The 13,108-nt window shown below is 35.2% G+C and overlaps 2 protein-coding genes across 2 annotated transcripts; both read left to right on the plus strand.

Moving 5' to 3' along the window:
- The first annotated feature begins 2,525 nt into the window (after positions 1-2,525).
- On the plus strand, positions 2,526-8,542 carry LOC142618377 (uncharacterized). The gene is made up of 4 exons (XM_075791297.1): positions 2,526-2,986; positions 4,035-4,088; positions 6,759-6,884; positions 8,074-8,542. The coding sequence occupies exons 1-4, from the start codon at positions 2,573-2,575 to the stop codon at positions 8,257-8,259; spliced, it is 780 nt and encodes a 259-aa protein (XP_075647412.1). The 5' UTR covers positions 2,526-2,572; the 3' UTR covers positions 8,260-8,542.
- A 3,443-nt stretch (positions 8,543-11,985) lies between these two features.
- LOC142618520 (uncharacterized) lies at positions 11,986-12,706 on the plus strand. The gene is made up of 2 exons (XM_075791467.1): positions 11,986-12,290; positions 12,385-12,706. The coding sequence occupies exons 1-2, from the start codon at positions 12,122-12,124 to the stop codon at positions 12,609-12,611; spliced, it is 396 nt and encodes a 131-aa protein (XP_075647582.1). The 5' UTR covers positions 11,986-12,121; the 3' UTR covers positions 12,612-12,706.
- The last annotated feature ends 402 nt before the right edge of the window (positions 12,707-13,108 follow it).

Raw genomic sequence — 13,108 nt, forward strand, 5'->3', positions numbered from 1 at the left:
AACCCAAAATTATTAAACACGAAAGCCAAAGTAATATCGTGAATAGAAAACTGTCAACCAATCTCCCACAATCAATATCAATTCGCGAATACTGCCTAGGAATCAAAGATTAAATATAGCACAGTAATTCACACCGATTCACACAACAATCACAAAAATAAATTAAAATATATAAATTCTGCTTAAGATTGTTGGATATATTTCAACAATTTAATTTTGTGACTAATAAAAAAGAACAACATACAGATCTAAATACAAGCAATAACACAAATAGATGTGATAAACAAAAATAATAAATAAATATTGTATATATGTGGGGGTAAAAAGATCCTGATGGGAACATGGGCCTTTTGGGCCGTGTTAAGGAGGGCCGACCTGACCCTGGGTTTGGAAATTGTTAATACTATGGGTCGGCCCATGCGCCGAGGGTCCGAGGACCCAGCCGAGGGTGAACTTACCCTCGGACCGACACCGGAGAACCCGGACTTCATGGTACAGGTTAGGGAATGACACGGTCAAGACCAATGGTTAAAAGGGGTGAACCCTTGAATGCCCCAGAAGCACCAGTGTTGAAGAAATGTCAAAGACAAAGGCTGCTACCTCCACATTAAAGACCCTGCACCTACCACCCTGGCCGCATTAATGGGGAGGTGACACTTAAACAGTGGAAGGGGAACTTCTAGTTACTGTTCAAAGGCACTAAGAAAAGAAATATCTATACTAAGGGAGGAGTTGGGGGCAACACGTGTATAAAGTATTAAGAAGAAGAGTATTTAAGAAAGGACCTAGAACAAAAATGAGGACGGAACTTTTTGTAACCTAAAAAGAAAAAAAGACAAAGAGAGAGATAATATAAGAACAGTTCTCGGCTTACGTCCGAGGAGACCTATTTACATTACTCTTTGCTGTTTCCTAATACTGGCAATCTTTAGTTTGTCATTTAATCTTCACTCACTTCTAACCTGGGTTTCAAGCCCACTCTCTACAAATTTTCATTGTTTAAGGCTCATTGGGCCTGAGCCCATAACTGTTCTTGGGTCCAGGTGCAATTGTGCACTTACAATATATATAAAAGAAGAAATTTGCAAATAATTAAGAACTCACATATCAAATGCGTGAAGGATGAATGATTTAGATCAAGTTTTGTGTTTGACACAATCTCCTTAAACCAGATTTCCCCACTCACACAATCTGTGGTGCTTTGAGACTCTCGGACGTCTGCCTCTTGGGATAAAATAATCTACAGCACGGAGAAAAAGCACCTAAGGTCCATGCTCTACGAACTACTCTATGTTTCTTTCTCTCTTTTTGACTCAAATGAATGCACAAAATATTTTCTTTTTGGGAGAGTTTGTTCAAATTTTTTTTTCATAAATGAGAGACTATGAAAATATACGTTACTGAATAGACACACTGTTTTAGAAATAACTGTTGTATATAAACTTACTGACTCAAAAAATAAAATATTATTATTAATTGGACAAGAGGGTCTAGTCCACACATGCCTAAAGCCCAATCCAATGTCCAACCAAAAACCAATATTCTTTATCATTTCCTATGTGGGACTCAAGGTTTCTCACAACTTCAATTTAATGTTCAAGTGGACACATTAGGAGCCAATTTCTTATTCACTCCATAATATTTTTATAACAAACAACCTATCATCTATGATTTGTTGCAAGAGTGTTGTGAAAATATTGTGGACATAATATTTTTAAAAAATATATAAATTAAAGTTGTTTGAAATAAAATTAAATGAACAATCATGTACTTTTAATTAGAGTTGTAACTAAATTACGTCATTCATAAAATAGCTCTTGACATAGTAAAAAATCTATATATGTTTGTTTGTTTATAAACAAGCCAAGTTTAAGTTTTAACTTTAAACTTGTTTGATAAACGAGCTTGGAAAGAAAAAAAATTCATGATAAACTCATTACAATAGGACTCGATAAAAAACAAGCCTAGCTTAAGCACGACAATAGGCTTTATAAAAAAGAAGTTCAGCCTAAGCTCAATTATGGGCTTGATAATAAACTTGACATGGGCTTTAAAAACAAGCGAATATCTTATTAAATCTTTAATTAATTTAGAGTTTGGGCTGCACTTCCAAACCAAATGAGTTTGATAATATACTAAAATATATAGGCTTAATAATAAACTCTTGTTGAATCTTATCTTAAGATTAAGATGTTGAGCTCAAGCCCAACTCGGCTAATAAATCAAACTAAGTCAAACCAAGCTTAAGCATTTGAGTTTTTCATGATCTTGAACTCAAATATCGGCTGTACTTGTACCATGGTAGCAAAATTCATTTCAAGCTGAAGTTGAACATTTTGTTTTTATTGTGAGCCTAATTTTGAATATTCAATATTGAAGTCAAAATGGAGGACGTGGCTGAAAGTCTACCGTGGGATCAGTTGCCTGGTTGCAAAGTATTAGCCATTAGGCAACTGTAGAGTGTAGCACCGAAACACAAACCGCTCCACCGCGCAAGAGAAAGAAAATACATATATATATATATATATATATAAAATAAAAATCACAAATACAAAGCAAAGCTTTCGTAGAAATGGGCCACATGGCCACAACAACACTGCCATGGCAACCTTCACTGCCGTTAAAGCTAAAGCTAAAGCCACGCTACTGTCACCTAAGCCCTCCGTCGACGACAACAGTCTTCCCCTCCCGCCACGTGGCGCCCATCAGAGCCTTCCAGCGCAGCGACATCGACGGCTTCGCTAAGCGCATGGTCTCCGGCGAGGCTCTGAAGGACGCGTGGCGCAGCGCCAACGACGGCTTCGAGCAGTTTCTTTACGAAGCCAAGAAGGCCGCCGAGCGACTCGACCGCCGCTACTCCGTCTCTCGCCGCCTCAGCTCCGTCGCTCGCTCCGCCGCCGACCGCGCCCGCGAAATCGATAGGGAGTTCGAGATCGGTGTGCGCTGGCGCACTTTCTCCCTCGACTTCACCAGAAACTTGCCGAGGGTTTGTTCTCTCCCTCTCACTCTCACTCTCACTCGATAGGGTTTGTTTGGAAATAGTAGAAACAAACTCTTTGCTCTTTTCTTGCTTCACACTTGAGTCAGTACAGTGCACTCTCTAAATTCGTGTCACAACGTAGTGTAGGAGCTTAAGAATGATGTTAATTATAGGTTTTATTGGTTCAATTCAATTGATTCAAGTTTTGATTTTTGTTAGAGAACAAGCAATCATAGTTAGGTGCAGAATTGGAATTTAGGAATGGTATTGCAAATTTTATAGGTTTAATTCATGGATTTCAGTTCTGGTTTGTTGAAAACTATATCATTAAAATAAGATAAATGATAAATACAGAGCAGCTTAGGCAAAGAATTAGAAGACAACTTGCATAGGAAAGGAAACACACCCACATTACATGAGCTGTTATAGTTGCTCGAAGATCTCTCTGTTCAATACTCGATTACATATGCTCATAGGCTTTATAGAGTTGCCGGCATGACTGTTTCCTACTAGGACTATGCATTTTCATTTAAAGTATAGGTCTTTAGAAAGTTTGGCTGGTATACGAAGCCGGGAACTTACAAGAACTAAATAAACCCACCATTGAATCCCATATTATCTGCGAGCCGCATGCATGGCCAATTCTAGCAAATCTGGAGCCAATGAGCTCTAGCTTAGCTGACACCTCCTCCCTGTGTAAATACGAGGTGGAGGGTGAGGTCGTGGGTTCAAGACTCACTGGGTGCATGTGTAACTTACAATCAAAAATAAAAATTCTAGCAAATCTGAACTATAGAAATTTACTTTGTCATAGATTGTCAGTAAACAATTAAAGACAAAAAAAACTAAACTATTGGCATTTAACTTAGTACACCTAAAAGATCAGTGGAACTAACTAAAAATTGATCATTAAAGGTCACAGAAAGGCAAGTTTTCTTTACTTTTGAAATTTATACTTTCATTTGGTCTTTGAATATTGTTATTGCCTTATTGGCTCTTATGCTTTTGATGTTAGGGTGATCGCTAATAATTCTGTTCTTTGCCATCCATGCAGTACAGGAAACAGCTCAATGATTTTTTGGACACTCCATTAGGAAGAAGTTTTGCGGTATGTATCCCTTAAAATAATGCTGCATGCTATTTATGTGAAGTGTGTGACGTAGGACAACCACAGTATTCAATAGAGCAATTAAACAACAATAGAACAAAAGATAAACCCTAGGAGTCAGCACTTAAGGGTTGCTTGGAGTCAGCACCAAGCAAACTGGATTCGGCGCCAGTGTAAAAGAAACACACGTTTTTTTTAAATAATTCTCAAAAGCTGTCTTACAATAATTAGAAAAAGTGTTTAAATAGCTAACAACAAAATGCATAAAGAAACCCTAATTATTAAATGCTCGGGCTTGCTTAATCTCAAGCCCAATAACTAACAGGCTTCACCCATAAGGCCACAGGTTGGGCCGTCTTTTTTTTGCTCTTCCTCCCATACATGCGTATAATTAGGGGCTTGTATCTTGTGTCCACACCAGTGTGAACAGATTTTTCTATGAGGACTATTTTATAAGTGCAATTATATGATATTACAGATGATCTTAATTAATATAGGAGGGCCTTTTTAATATTTAGTTTGTATTACATTATAATAGGTACTGGGCTATATTTTAGATAAAACTGATGCAAATTTTACTGTCAATAGAAAATTAGGGTTCATCAGGTAGGTTTGGAAGGATTAGTTGCTTTCAGAAGGTTTAGTGAAATTTAGGGTTTAAGGGTTTCAAAAGTTGAGAGAAGGGTATGATTTGGGGCTGTAAATAGGAGGATAACAGAGAAGAAGTTGGTGAATGTCTAAGCTGTGTGAAAAGTTATGTGAATGGTATTGGGGCTGGTTATAGATTTGAAAGGATGATTAAGGTGATAGAAGAAGAAAGAAGAAATAATAAAGAGAAGAAGCATAATGTCAGAAATTAAAAATGCAAGTTCTAAATTTCTTTTCAGTAAGCACCGACTCCATAATAGAAAATTACAACCTCTTTATAATAAGGAAACCCATATGCAAGCTAATCCTATCCCGTAGATCAGATGAATACGAATCATCCATATAAAATTTTAAATATAATAATAAAAGAAAACTGAAAACTAATAAGGCCCAAAAAACTACCTTTAGCACTTAATGCCAGACCAAAGGGAGTTATTAATTGGCATGGGCCTCTTAATTGACATAAGGCCCAAAGCCTTAGTCTTGGGCATAGGGTAGTTCTTCTCTAAACATGCTAGGGCTGCTGCATAACTGATTATCATTTCAAATGAATGGGTGAAATTATTTAGAGGTAATGGCTTTGGTATGACAGATACTTCATAAGTTTGACCACCTATGAGCTATGAGCATTTGGATTAACTTATTTCCATCACCTTATTTGCTTATGTACAGGTTTTTAAAGTCTCACCTTTTCTAATGTAACAGCTTTTCAAAGTCTCGTTTTTTCTAGGCACAGTTGTACTTTTACCAACTTTTAGTGAATAAGCATTTTAACAAAAAACTAATCCTGACGCATATTGTCACATAAATATTCTCCCAGTGTTTGTTCTGATTCCAAGCAAGCCCATATGCTAATTCCTGGGTTATTGTCCTTATCTCATGTTTGGTGCTGATTCCAAAATCCAAGCAATGCAAGGTGTTGATTGCTAGGTTCTATTTTCCTGTTTTTATTGTTTGGTGCCGACTCCAAGCAAATCCTAGGTCTTGATTCCTAGGTCCTATCTTTTCTTCCCCCCAAACACGTTCCCATTTGATAGTTCATTGGCTTGTTTCAGTTTAGTAGGTTTGGACACCAAATTTGACCTATTAATGTTTATTGGCTGCAATTGATATTGATTACTACTGATTGATGCTATTGGAGAGATTTGATTTATATTTTCATATATGAGGTAATCTCATTATGAGTTTATTTTCTTTCCTTGTTTGTCATGATCTGGGGACCTTTTTATTTATAATTTCTGGGGACCCTATTTAAAGAGGCCAAAATTCACGGTTGTAGATTAGTTGATCATGAGCTTTTAAAATTTGGGTTGGAAGTTTTCTTTCAATGCCTGATGTTGATTCCAAGCAAGTCCAGGGTCTGAATCTTGGGTTTCTATTCTTATCCCATGCTTGGTGCTAATTCCAAGCAACCCTGGTTGTTGATTCCTAGGTTTTATTTTATTTTTAGTTTTGATTTCTTGGTGCCGACTCTATGCAAATTCTGTGTGCTTATTCTAGGTCCTATCAATCTTGTTTTGTTCTCTTTTTATTTCCCAAGCACAAGTCTCAAGGCAAGTTCCCCTTGAGACTTGTCTTGCATCAGTTTTGTTATTCATTATTTAGTATAGTCAACTCAAAATTAAGTTGTTTTCTTTTGCATATTGAATGTAATTCAGAGTAAACTAAAAGTCAAGCCACAGACTAAAACAATTCATGCTTACCATTTTCCATTTATTGCTTGCTAAACTTGGGGGTTTCTATGTCTTGGCAGCGTAGAAAATCTCAAGATGAAATGGATAGAATTATGCTTTAAACTTTGAATACTTGGTATTTTGTTGTAAGAATTTTTAGATTTATCTTTCTTTCTCTTCGCCACCTGCCAACTGGCAGAGACATCACATTAAGAACTATATTCAGGAAAAATAGCACTTGAATCCGCAATAATAAAATTTCTCTGTATGTATTCTGAATGTTGGTTATGCAAACACTTTATTTGGTAACTTAATCTTGGTTTTGAACTTTCTTGTCTTCTTTTTGTAGACAATTTTCTTCCTCTGGTTTGCGTTATCTGGATGGCTTTTTCGGGTCTTGATATTTGCAACATGGATACTGCCATTTGCCGGTCCACTTCTTATTGGGACTATTGCCAATAATCTTGTTATAAAGGTATGATTCATGTTACTTTGCTTTTGTCTATGCAGGTGTGCTCGTACAATTTTATAGTTATTTTAGTTGCAATTCTTTTAGGGTGCAATTGGACTTGTTGCACCATATACCATTGTCAATATGATGCAATTAACTATGAACTGTTTGTCAGTCTCTCTTTAAACCTCATACATGGTCAGAATATATCTTTGAATAAATTTTAGGGCAAAAGTCACCATGATCAGATAACCAAGTGATTATCTTTGTGTATGAACTTTCAAGCTATTGGTAGCTTTCTACACAAATTGTGATAATTTACATGTATGACTTTCATTCTTGATATGGTCCAATCAAAAGGGAGGCCCTAAATATATTATTTCTTCCTGTGCCATTTGCACCTCTTATGTCATGATTAATTTTAATTGATGATTGTTTTGATTCAAAGATTTAAATTTCTTTTATTATTATCTGGCTCCGATTCCCCTTCTTTCAATAGAGCTACTTCTGGTCGAATACTTTCGTAAAGACCTTTTTTTTCAATGAAAGAATTTATTTTTAGTTTTTTTTTAACAAATCAATATGTTTTTAAATGAAGCTAAAACGTGGAAATAAGTTCAACTAATTTTGTGTCATGTCGTTTAGGAGGATATCTTCATCATTTATTTTTTTCTAGGAATTTATATATTTTCATCCCACTTAATTATGTAAACTAACTTGGTTCAATGATTGTATTTGATCAATTTTGTAATGTATAGCTTTTTCATATATGTATCAAATATAGTCAAACATAATCCTACTTCCTTGGCATCAAACTCAGTGGTTATTACTACAAAAATGAATGTAATTTAAATGAGACAGAAGTAGGCAATCTAGATGTTCTTCTTGATCTTTTGGAAGTGCTAGCATGGCCAATTGTGTTGCACCAAATGGTTTGTCTTGCCCCATAACTGTTTGGTTGGTAGCCTTTCTTGATGTACCACATATACTATTCAGCAGATGAATTTATTTGTTATTATTTTTTTGATAAGTAATAAGTTTTATTGATATCAAAAATGGAACACCCTAGTACATAGGGAGGAGTGTACAAGGGGTCAAACAATTCAAGTACACTGAATTTATTATCAAAACCCATCTGCTTTGTCTATAGATTGGAATTTATGATTAACTAATGAATCAAAATAATGTGTCAATCTCCCCTAAACTTGGACAGGGTGCTTGTCCCGCTTGTAAGAGGCAGTTTGTTGGTTACAAGAACCAAATAATTCGTTGTACAAGCTGTGGAAACATCGTGTGGCAGCCAAAAGGGGACTTCTTTTCAAGAGATGGTAAAGGCACCTCTTCTTCAAAATCAAAGTCAGACCCTGATATTATTGATGTTGAGTTTGAGGAGAAATGAAGGGATGCCCAAGTGATGGTGCCATGGTGATTTCACCCAATATGGGCATTTAATACAGAGAGCAAAGAGAACGTTCCTGCTGGTCATTAGTTCTGATGTTTTGTCCCATTATTATTATTATTATTATTTTTTTTTTTTCATGTTTGTATTAATTCTGTGTCCTGTAATTTTGAAGTGCTTATAATGTCAGTTTGTATACCCTTCTTACAAGGAATACCACAACCTCTTGTCCTGACAGAAAATCTTTATATTGATGATAGGCAGCCTTTTGAGACAATAACAATCACATTTTCTAGTGTGCTACAGGGAAAAAAAAAACATGTTAGAGATTTAGGAAAATTTTGGCAAATTTCTTGGCCTCCTGAGACTGTATGTCTTTACCATTTGTATGTTAGCAATTCTCACTTTGGTTGGATAGCATGTTCATTTTTGTATTTAATTTGATTTTTTTTTCCCAAATAACTGAATTAGTTGAGTGTATTTTAGCTGATCAATTTGTTTGGTCTACTGTGGTGATCAAAACATGTTGTAAATATGGGACCATTTTGTTAACCTTAGCAACCACATCAGCATGTGTAAACTTGTGCAAAATAGAAAAAGTTATCCATTTTACACATTTTGACTCCAAAAAAACACTCACATTAGTGGATGTAAAATTATGTATTTATGCATAATTGTTACAGTAATTGTGCATATATTATTATAGCATTTGCATTTATTATTTTATATTTTTTTCCCTCTCTCCTTCATCTCACTCTCTCATTTTAGCTTCTCACTCTCACCTCTCTCTTTGATCTTCGGTCCCTCAGTCCAGCCTCACCGACACGATTAGTCCAACTCACCGACACGATCAGTCCAGCCTTGCCGATTAGCTTCTCAGTCTCACCTCTTTCTCTTTTATCTTTGGTCCCTCAGTCCAGCCTCATCGACACGATTAGTCCAGCCTCGCTGATCAGTCCAGCCTCATCGATACAATCTCACTCACCTTTGATCCTTTTTAATTTTTTTGTTTGATCAGTTTTGGATTTTTTGTTTGATCAGTGGGTTGATGATGGTGGTTGTGTGGGATGATGATGGAGGGTTGGGTATTGATTGTTGATGGTGGTTGGGTATTGATCGGGTTAATGGTGGCTGGGTTTTGATGACTTTGATGAGTAGGTTTTGATAGGTATTGATCCGTGGGTATTAATCGAGTTGATGGTGGTTGGGTTTTGATGATTTTGATGAGTATTGATCTGGTTGATGGGTATTGATTTATGGGTATTGATCAGATTGATGGAGGCTGGGTATTGGTCGTTGATGGTGGCTGGGTATTGATCGGGTTGATGGTGGCTGAGTTTAGAATATTTTATTTGAATAAATGTGTATAATAGACAAACTGATGTGGGTATTTTGTAAAAATAGGAGTGTAAAATAGAAAAAATTGGTTTTAAATGTGCAAATCTATACAAATCATCAAAATCGTTCTAAATCTAGATCCAAATTCATCAAACTCATATACAAATTCATATAAATAATCAAACCCAAATTGAAAAAAGAAGGGAGAAGAAGAAAGAAGAAGATGCAGAAGAAGCAGCAATTGCAAATTTGTCCAAAATCACTATTTTCTCAACCCAAAATCTTCACTTTCTCTACCCAAAATCACTACCTATAATCAAACCCAAATTACCCAAAATTATCATCTATAATAAAACCCAAATTGCAAAAGAAGAAGAAGAAGAAGAAGAAGAAAAAAGAAGGAGAAGAAAGAGAAGCACATTTAGGGAAAATAGATATAAGGAAAAGAAGAAGAAGAAGAAGAAGAAAGGGAGTCTGTGTTAAGAGAAAAAAGGGAGAAAGAGTGTTAGGTGGGGGCGGGTGGGAAATAATAAAAAATGTGAGGAAAAATATTATTTAAATAAAAGAATGTGTATAATAGATAAACCGGTGTTGGTGTTTTTGTAAATTGTTTGTGTAAAATAGAAAAAGTGGGTTCTTATGTTAAAATAGATGAAATTTTTTTGACGGATTGATACTAATGCTCTTAGGCAAATCTTTCAATGGGATGGATTCGCATCATGATTATTATCCAATAGAAAAGGGTCCTACCCTCACCTTGATATATGGCAGGAAATTAGGGTCTTATCCTCACCTTGATATATGGTTTTATTTGGCTCATTAAAATGCACTTTTTCGATTTTCTAATTATTACATCTTAAACCCCAATAATTAGGAGAGGAATAAAATGAACCTTATTGCCTTAGTATAATTTTGAAAAGTTCCTGAAATCATAACAAATTAAATCTTAAAATTGTTTAAAAAAAAAACCTAAAATTTAAAAGTGTAAAAAAAAAAAAAAACCCCTAAGGATTTAAAAATTAACAAATTAAATGATACTGCATTGTATTTGAGATTTATTATTGTATCTATCAAAAAATAAATAAAATAAGGTTAATTGCTATGTGGCCTCCCAAAATAAATTCCTTAACTTTGCACTGCGGGTTCTTACAAAACTTATGCATACCTCAAATGACTTGGTTTAGGTCCAGTGCATCTAGTGCACTGAACCCGGTCAGATGGTGACACGTGTTTAAAAGTGAATATATGTCATCATCTCAACGGGTCCAATACTACTAAACACTAAACCTAAACCTGACCCTACCCCAAACTTGCAAATATTAGGACGTTTGAGATGTAAAGGGCCCCTTTACATTGGGTGGACCCTATAAGTATGATAATTATTCTTATGTGAAGGAGCAATATGTACTTGGTCATCGCATTCTTTAAGGTCATCTGAAGTCTAATGGGCCCTGTTATATTGGCTGGACCCCGTAAGTATGAAACTCGTTTGTATGTGAAGGAGCATTATGTATTTAACCATCTCATCTCTTTAAATTTGACTGCTTACATCATATAGTGATGTTAGTAATAAACTCAAATGACAACAATTAATTAAACTTGCTAACTCTACTCCAAATTTGCTTTGCAAAGTCATCTCATAGTCCCCCAATGTTGATTGCTTACCTTGTCCAAAGAATGACTCTAGAGTCACAGTTGTTTCTATAAAAAAAATTAGAACCGTTAAAAGGAGCAAGTTATTAACGGTAGACTCATATGAGAACTATTAATTAAGGACAATGTTTAGCTTCAAACCATTTTAGAGAAATCTTCTTCAACCCACTACGTAACGAGTTATATGACTATTCATGTATATTATTTAAACAAATTACACGACTCATTAAAAAAATAATAAGTCTAAGTACACAAAAAATTTGACAACAATTTTAATACCTATTAATGTGGCAATCTATCATTGGTGTACCATAAAGTGGTGTTAGTGATCAACACTCCCAGTTGAGAATGATGTCACCACCAATTATATTATGTCAACTAAATAAGTTGTTGTGTTTATTGGAGTTGGAGATTTATAAATTTAGTTTATGTTTTCATGTCTGATTGCCAAAAAAATACAAAAAAGTTTGGTAGGGACAAATTAACTACAAGTTGAAAATATCAGAAATCAAAATTTTCCACAAAAATTAAAAAACAAACTGTAAAAAAGAAGCCAACTAGAACAGTAACACTAACACCAACTTGATCTCCCCAATCCTTTTCCTTCTCTCCTAGTTCTATCCCATCAAGCAAAAGCGATATCCAGATGCTCACGCCTTTTCTTTAACCGTCCACACACACCAATTACTTTCCTTGTATCTTAGAAATTTTCGCTCGCACTCCTAATGAAGAACAAACACCTTCTCTCTCTCTTTCTAAATATATTGTAGGCTTAAATATTCGCTTACACGTACCTTTATGCAATAATCACAAACTCCCTTGGCTCTCTCAGTCGTCTTCCTTTTGGTGTTCTTTGAGGTTTTGTCCCACCATGCCTTCCGTATCTCAAGGTTTAGTCTTCGCCGCAGCCATGGTTGTCTCTAGCACCCTACTGTTTCTAGCTTATTCTAGGCATAAGTCTATCCCACTACCCCGACTTTCCAAGAATCAAAATTCCCAACAGCCTGAAAAGAAAATTCTACGTTCTTGCTTACTTTCTGGTACATGGGTTCCGTCTCTTTTGTTCTTCTTTGCTCTTTTTTTCTCGTTAATAATGGTACTGAATGTTTTTGTCTTTTTTTGTTGTTATTGTAGAGGAAAAGAAAAGGGAGAGAAAGAAGAAGAAAGTGCAGTTTGCGGAGGATGTGAAGGAACCAAGTGGGAATGGTAAGGAATACAGGAAAGAGAGCATAAAGTTGAGCAACGATGAAATGAGTTGCAGAAACAAAACCCCAACAGTTAATGGAATGCCAGAGAATCGGATTGCATTGTACAATGGAATTCTTAAGGACCGCATGCAAAGAATGCAGTGCTCATGGTGATGAGCTTTGTAGAATTTTAGGTTTTTTTTTTTTGGGCTGCCATGAAGAAAAATCTTGGACTTTCGTGGTTGTAAATACTTGTTCTTTGCCCAACTCATGGTTATTTTTTTAATGAGAAATATTGGGCAAAGTTTAATATGTTAATGATCTCAATTTTTGTTTTATTCTACATGTTTTAATGGTTGAATTTTAATAGTCTTTTTGTTTGAATTGTTGTGGTAATGATCATGAGTTGGTATAAGTCAAGATAATAATTTATTAAACCAGATCTTCTTTCTTGAATATTCTAAAGAATAAAAGGCAAAATTTCAAGTTAGTTCACGAGACTCAGATGTTTAACAATTTTTTTTTTTTTTTTTTTGTCTTTTTTGAAGAACCCTGAGTCAAATATATACAATCAATTCAATTTAAACACCTAAAATTCATGTTTTGGCAAAATATTGACTAACTTTGGGAACATGATCCATGGTTATTTTTGAACAATAAATTTCAGTCAG

This window comes from Castanea sativa, chromosome 12 (assembly GCF_040712315.1).
Source record: "Castanea sativa cultivar Marrone di Chiusa Pesio chromosome 12, ASM4071231v1".
Classification (NCBI taxonomy): domain Eukaryota; kingdom Viridiplantae; phylum Streptophyta; class Magnoliopsida; order Fagales; family Fagaceae; genus Castanea; species Castanea sativa.

Coding starts and splice junctions, on each gene's coding strand:
- LOC142618377 (XM_075791297.1), top strand. CDS start 2,573: ATGGGCCACATGGCCACAACAACACTGCCATGGCAACCTTCACTGCCG. Junction 2,987..4,034: donor TCACCAGAAACTTGCCGAGG/GTTTGTTCTCTC, acceptor CCATCCATGCAG/TACAGGAAACAGCTCAATGA. Junction 4,089..6,758: donor CATTAGGAAGAAGTTTTGCG/GTATGTATCCCT, acceptor TTCTTTTTGTAG/ACAATTTTCTTCCTCTGGTT.
- LOC142618520 (XM_075791467.1), top strand. CDS start 12,122: ATGCCTTCCGTATCTCAAGGTTTAGTCTTCGCCGCAGCCATGGTTGTC. Junction 12,291..12,384: donor ACGTTCTTGCTTACTTTCTG/GTACATGGGTTC, acceptor TTGTTATTGTAG/AGGAAAAGAAAAGGGAGAGA.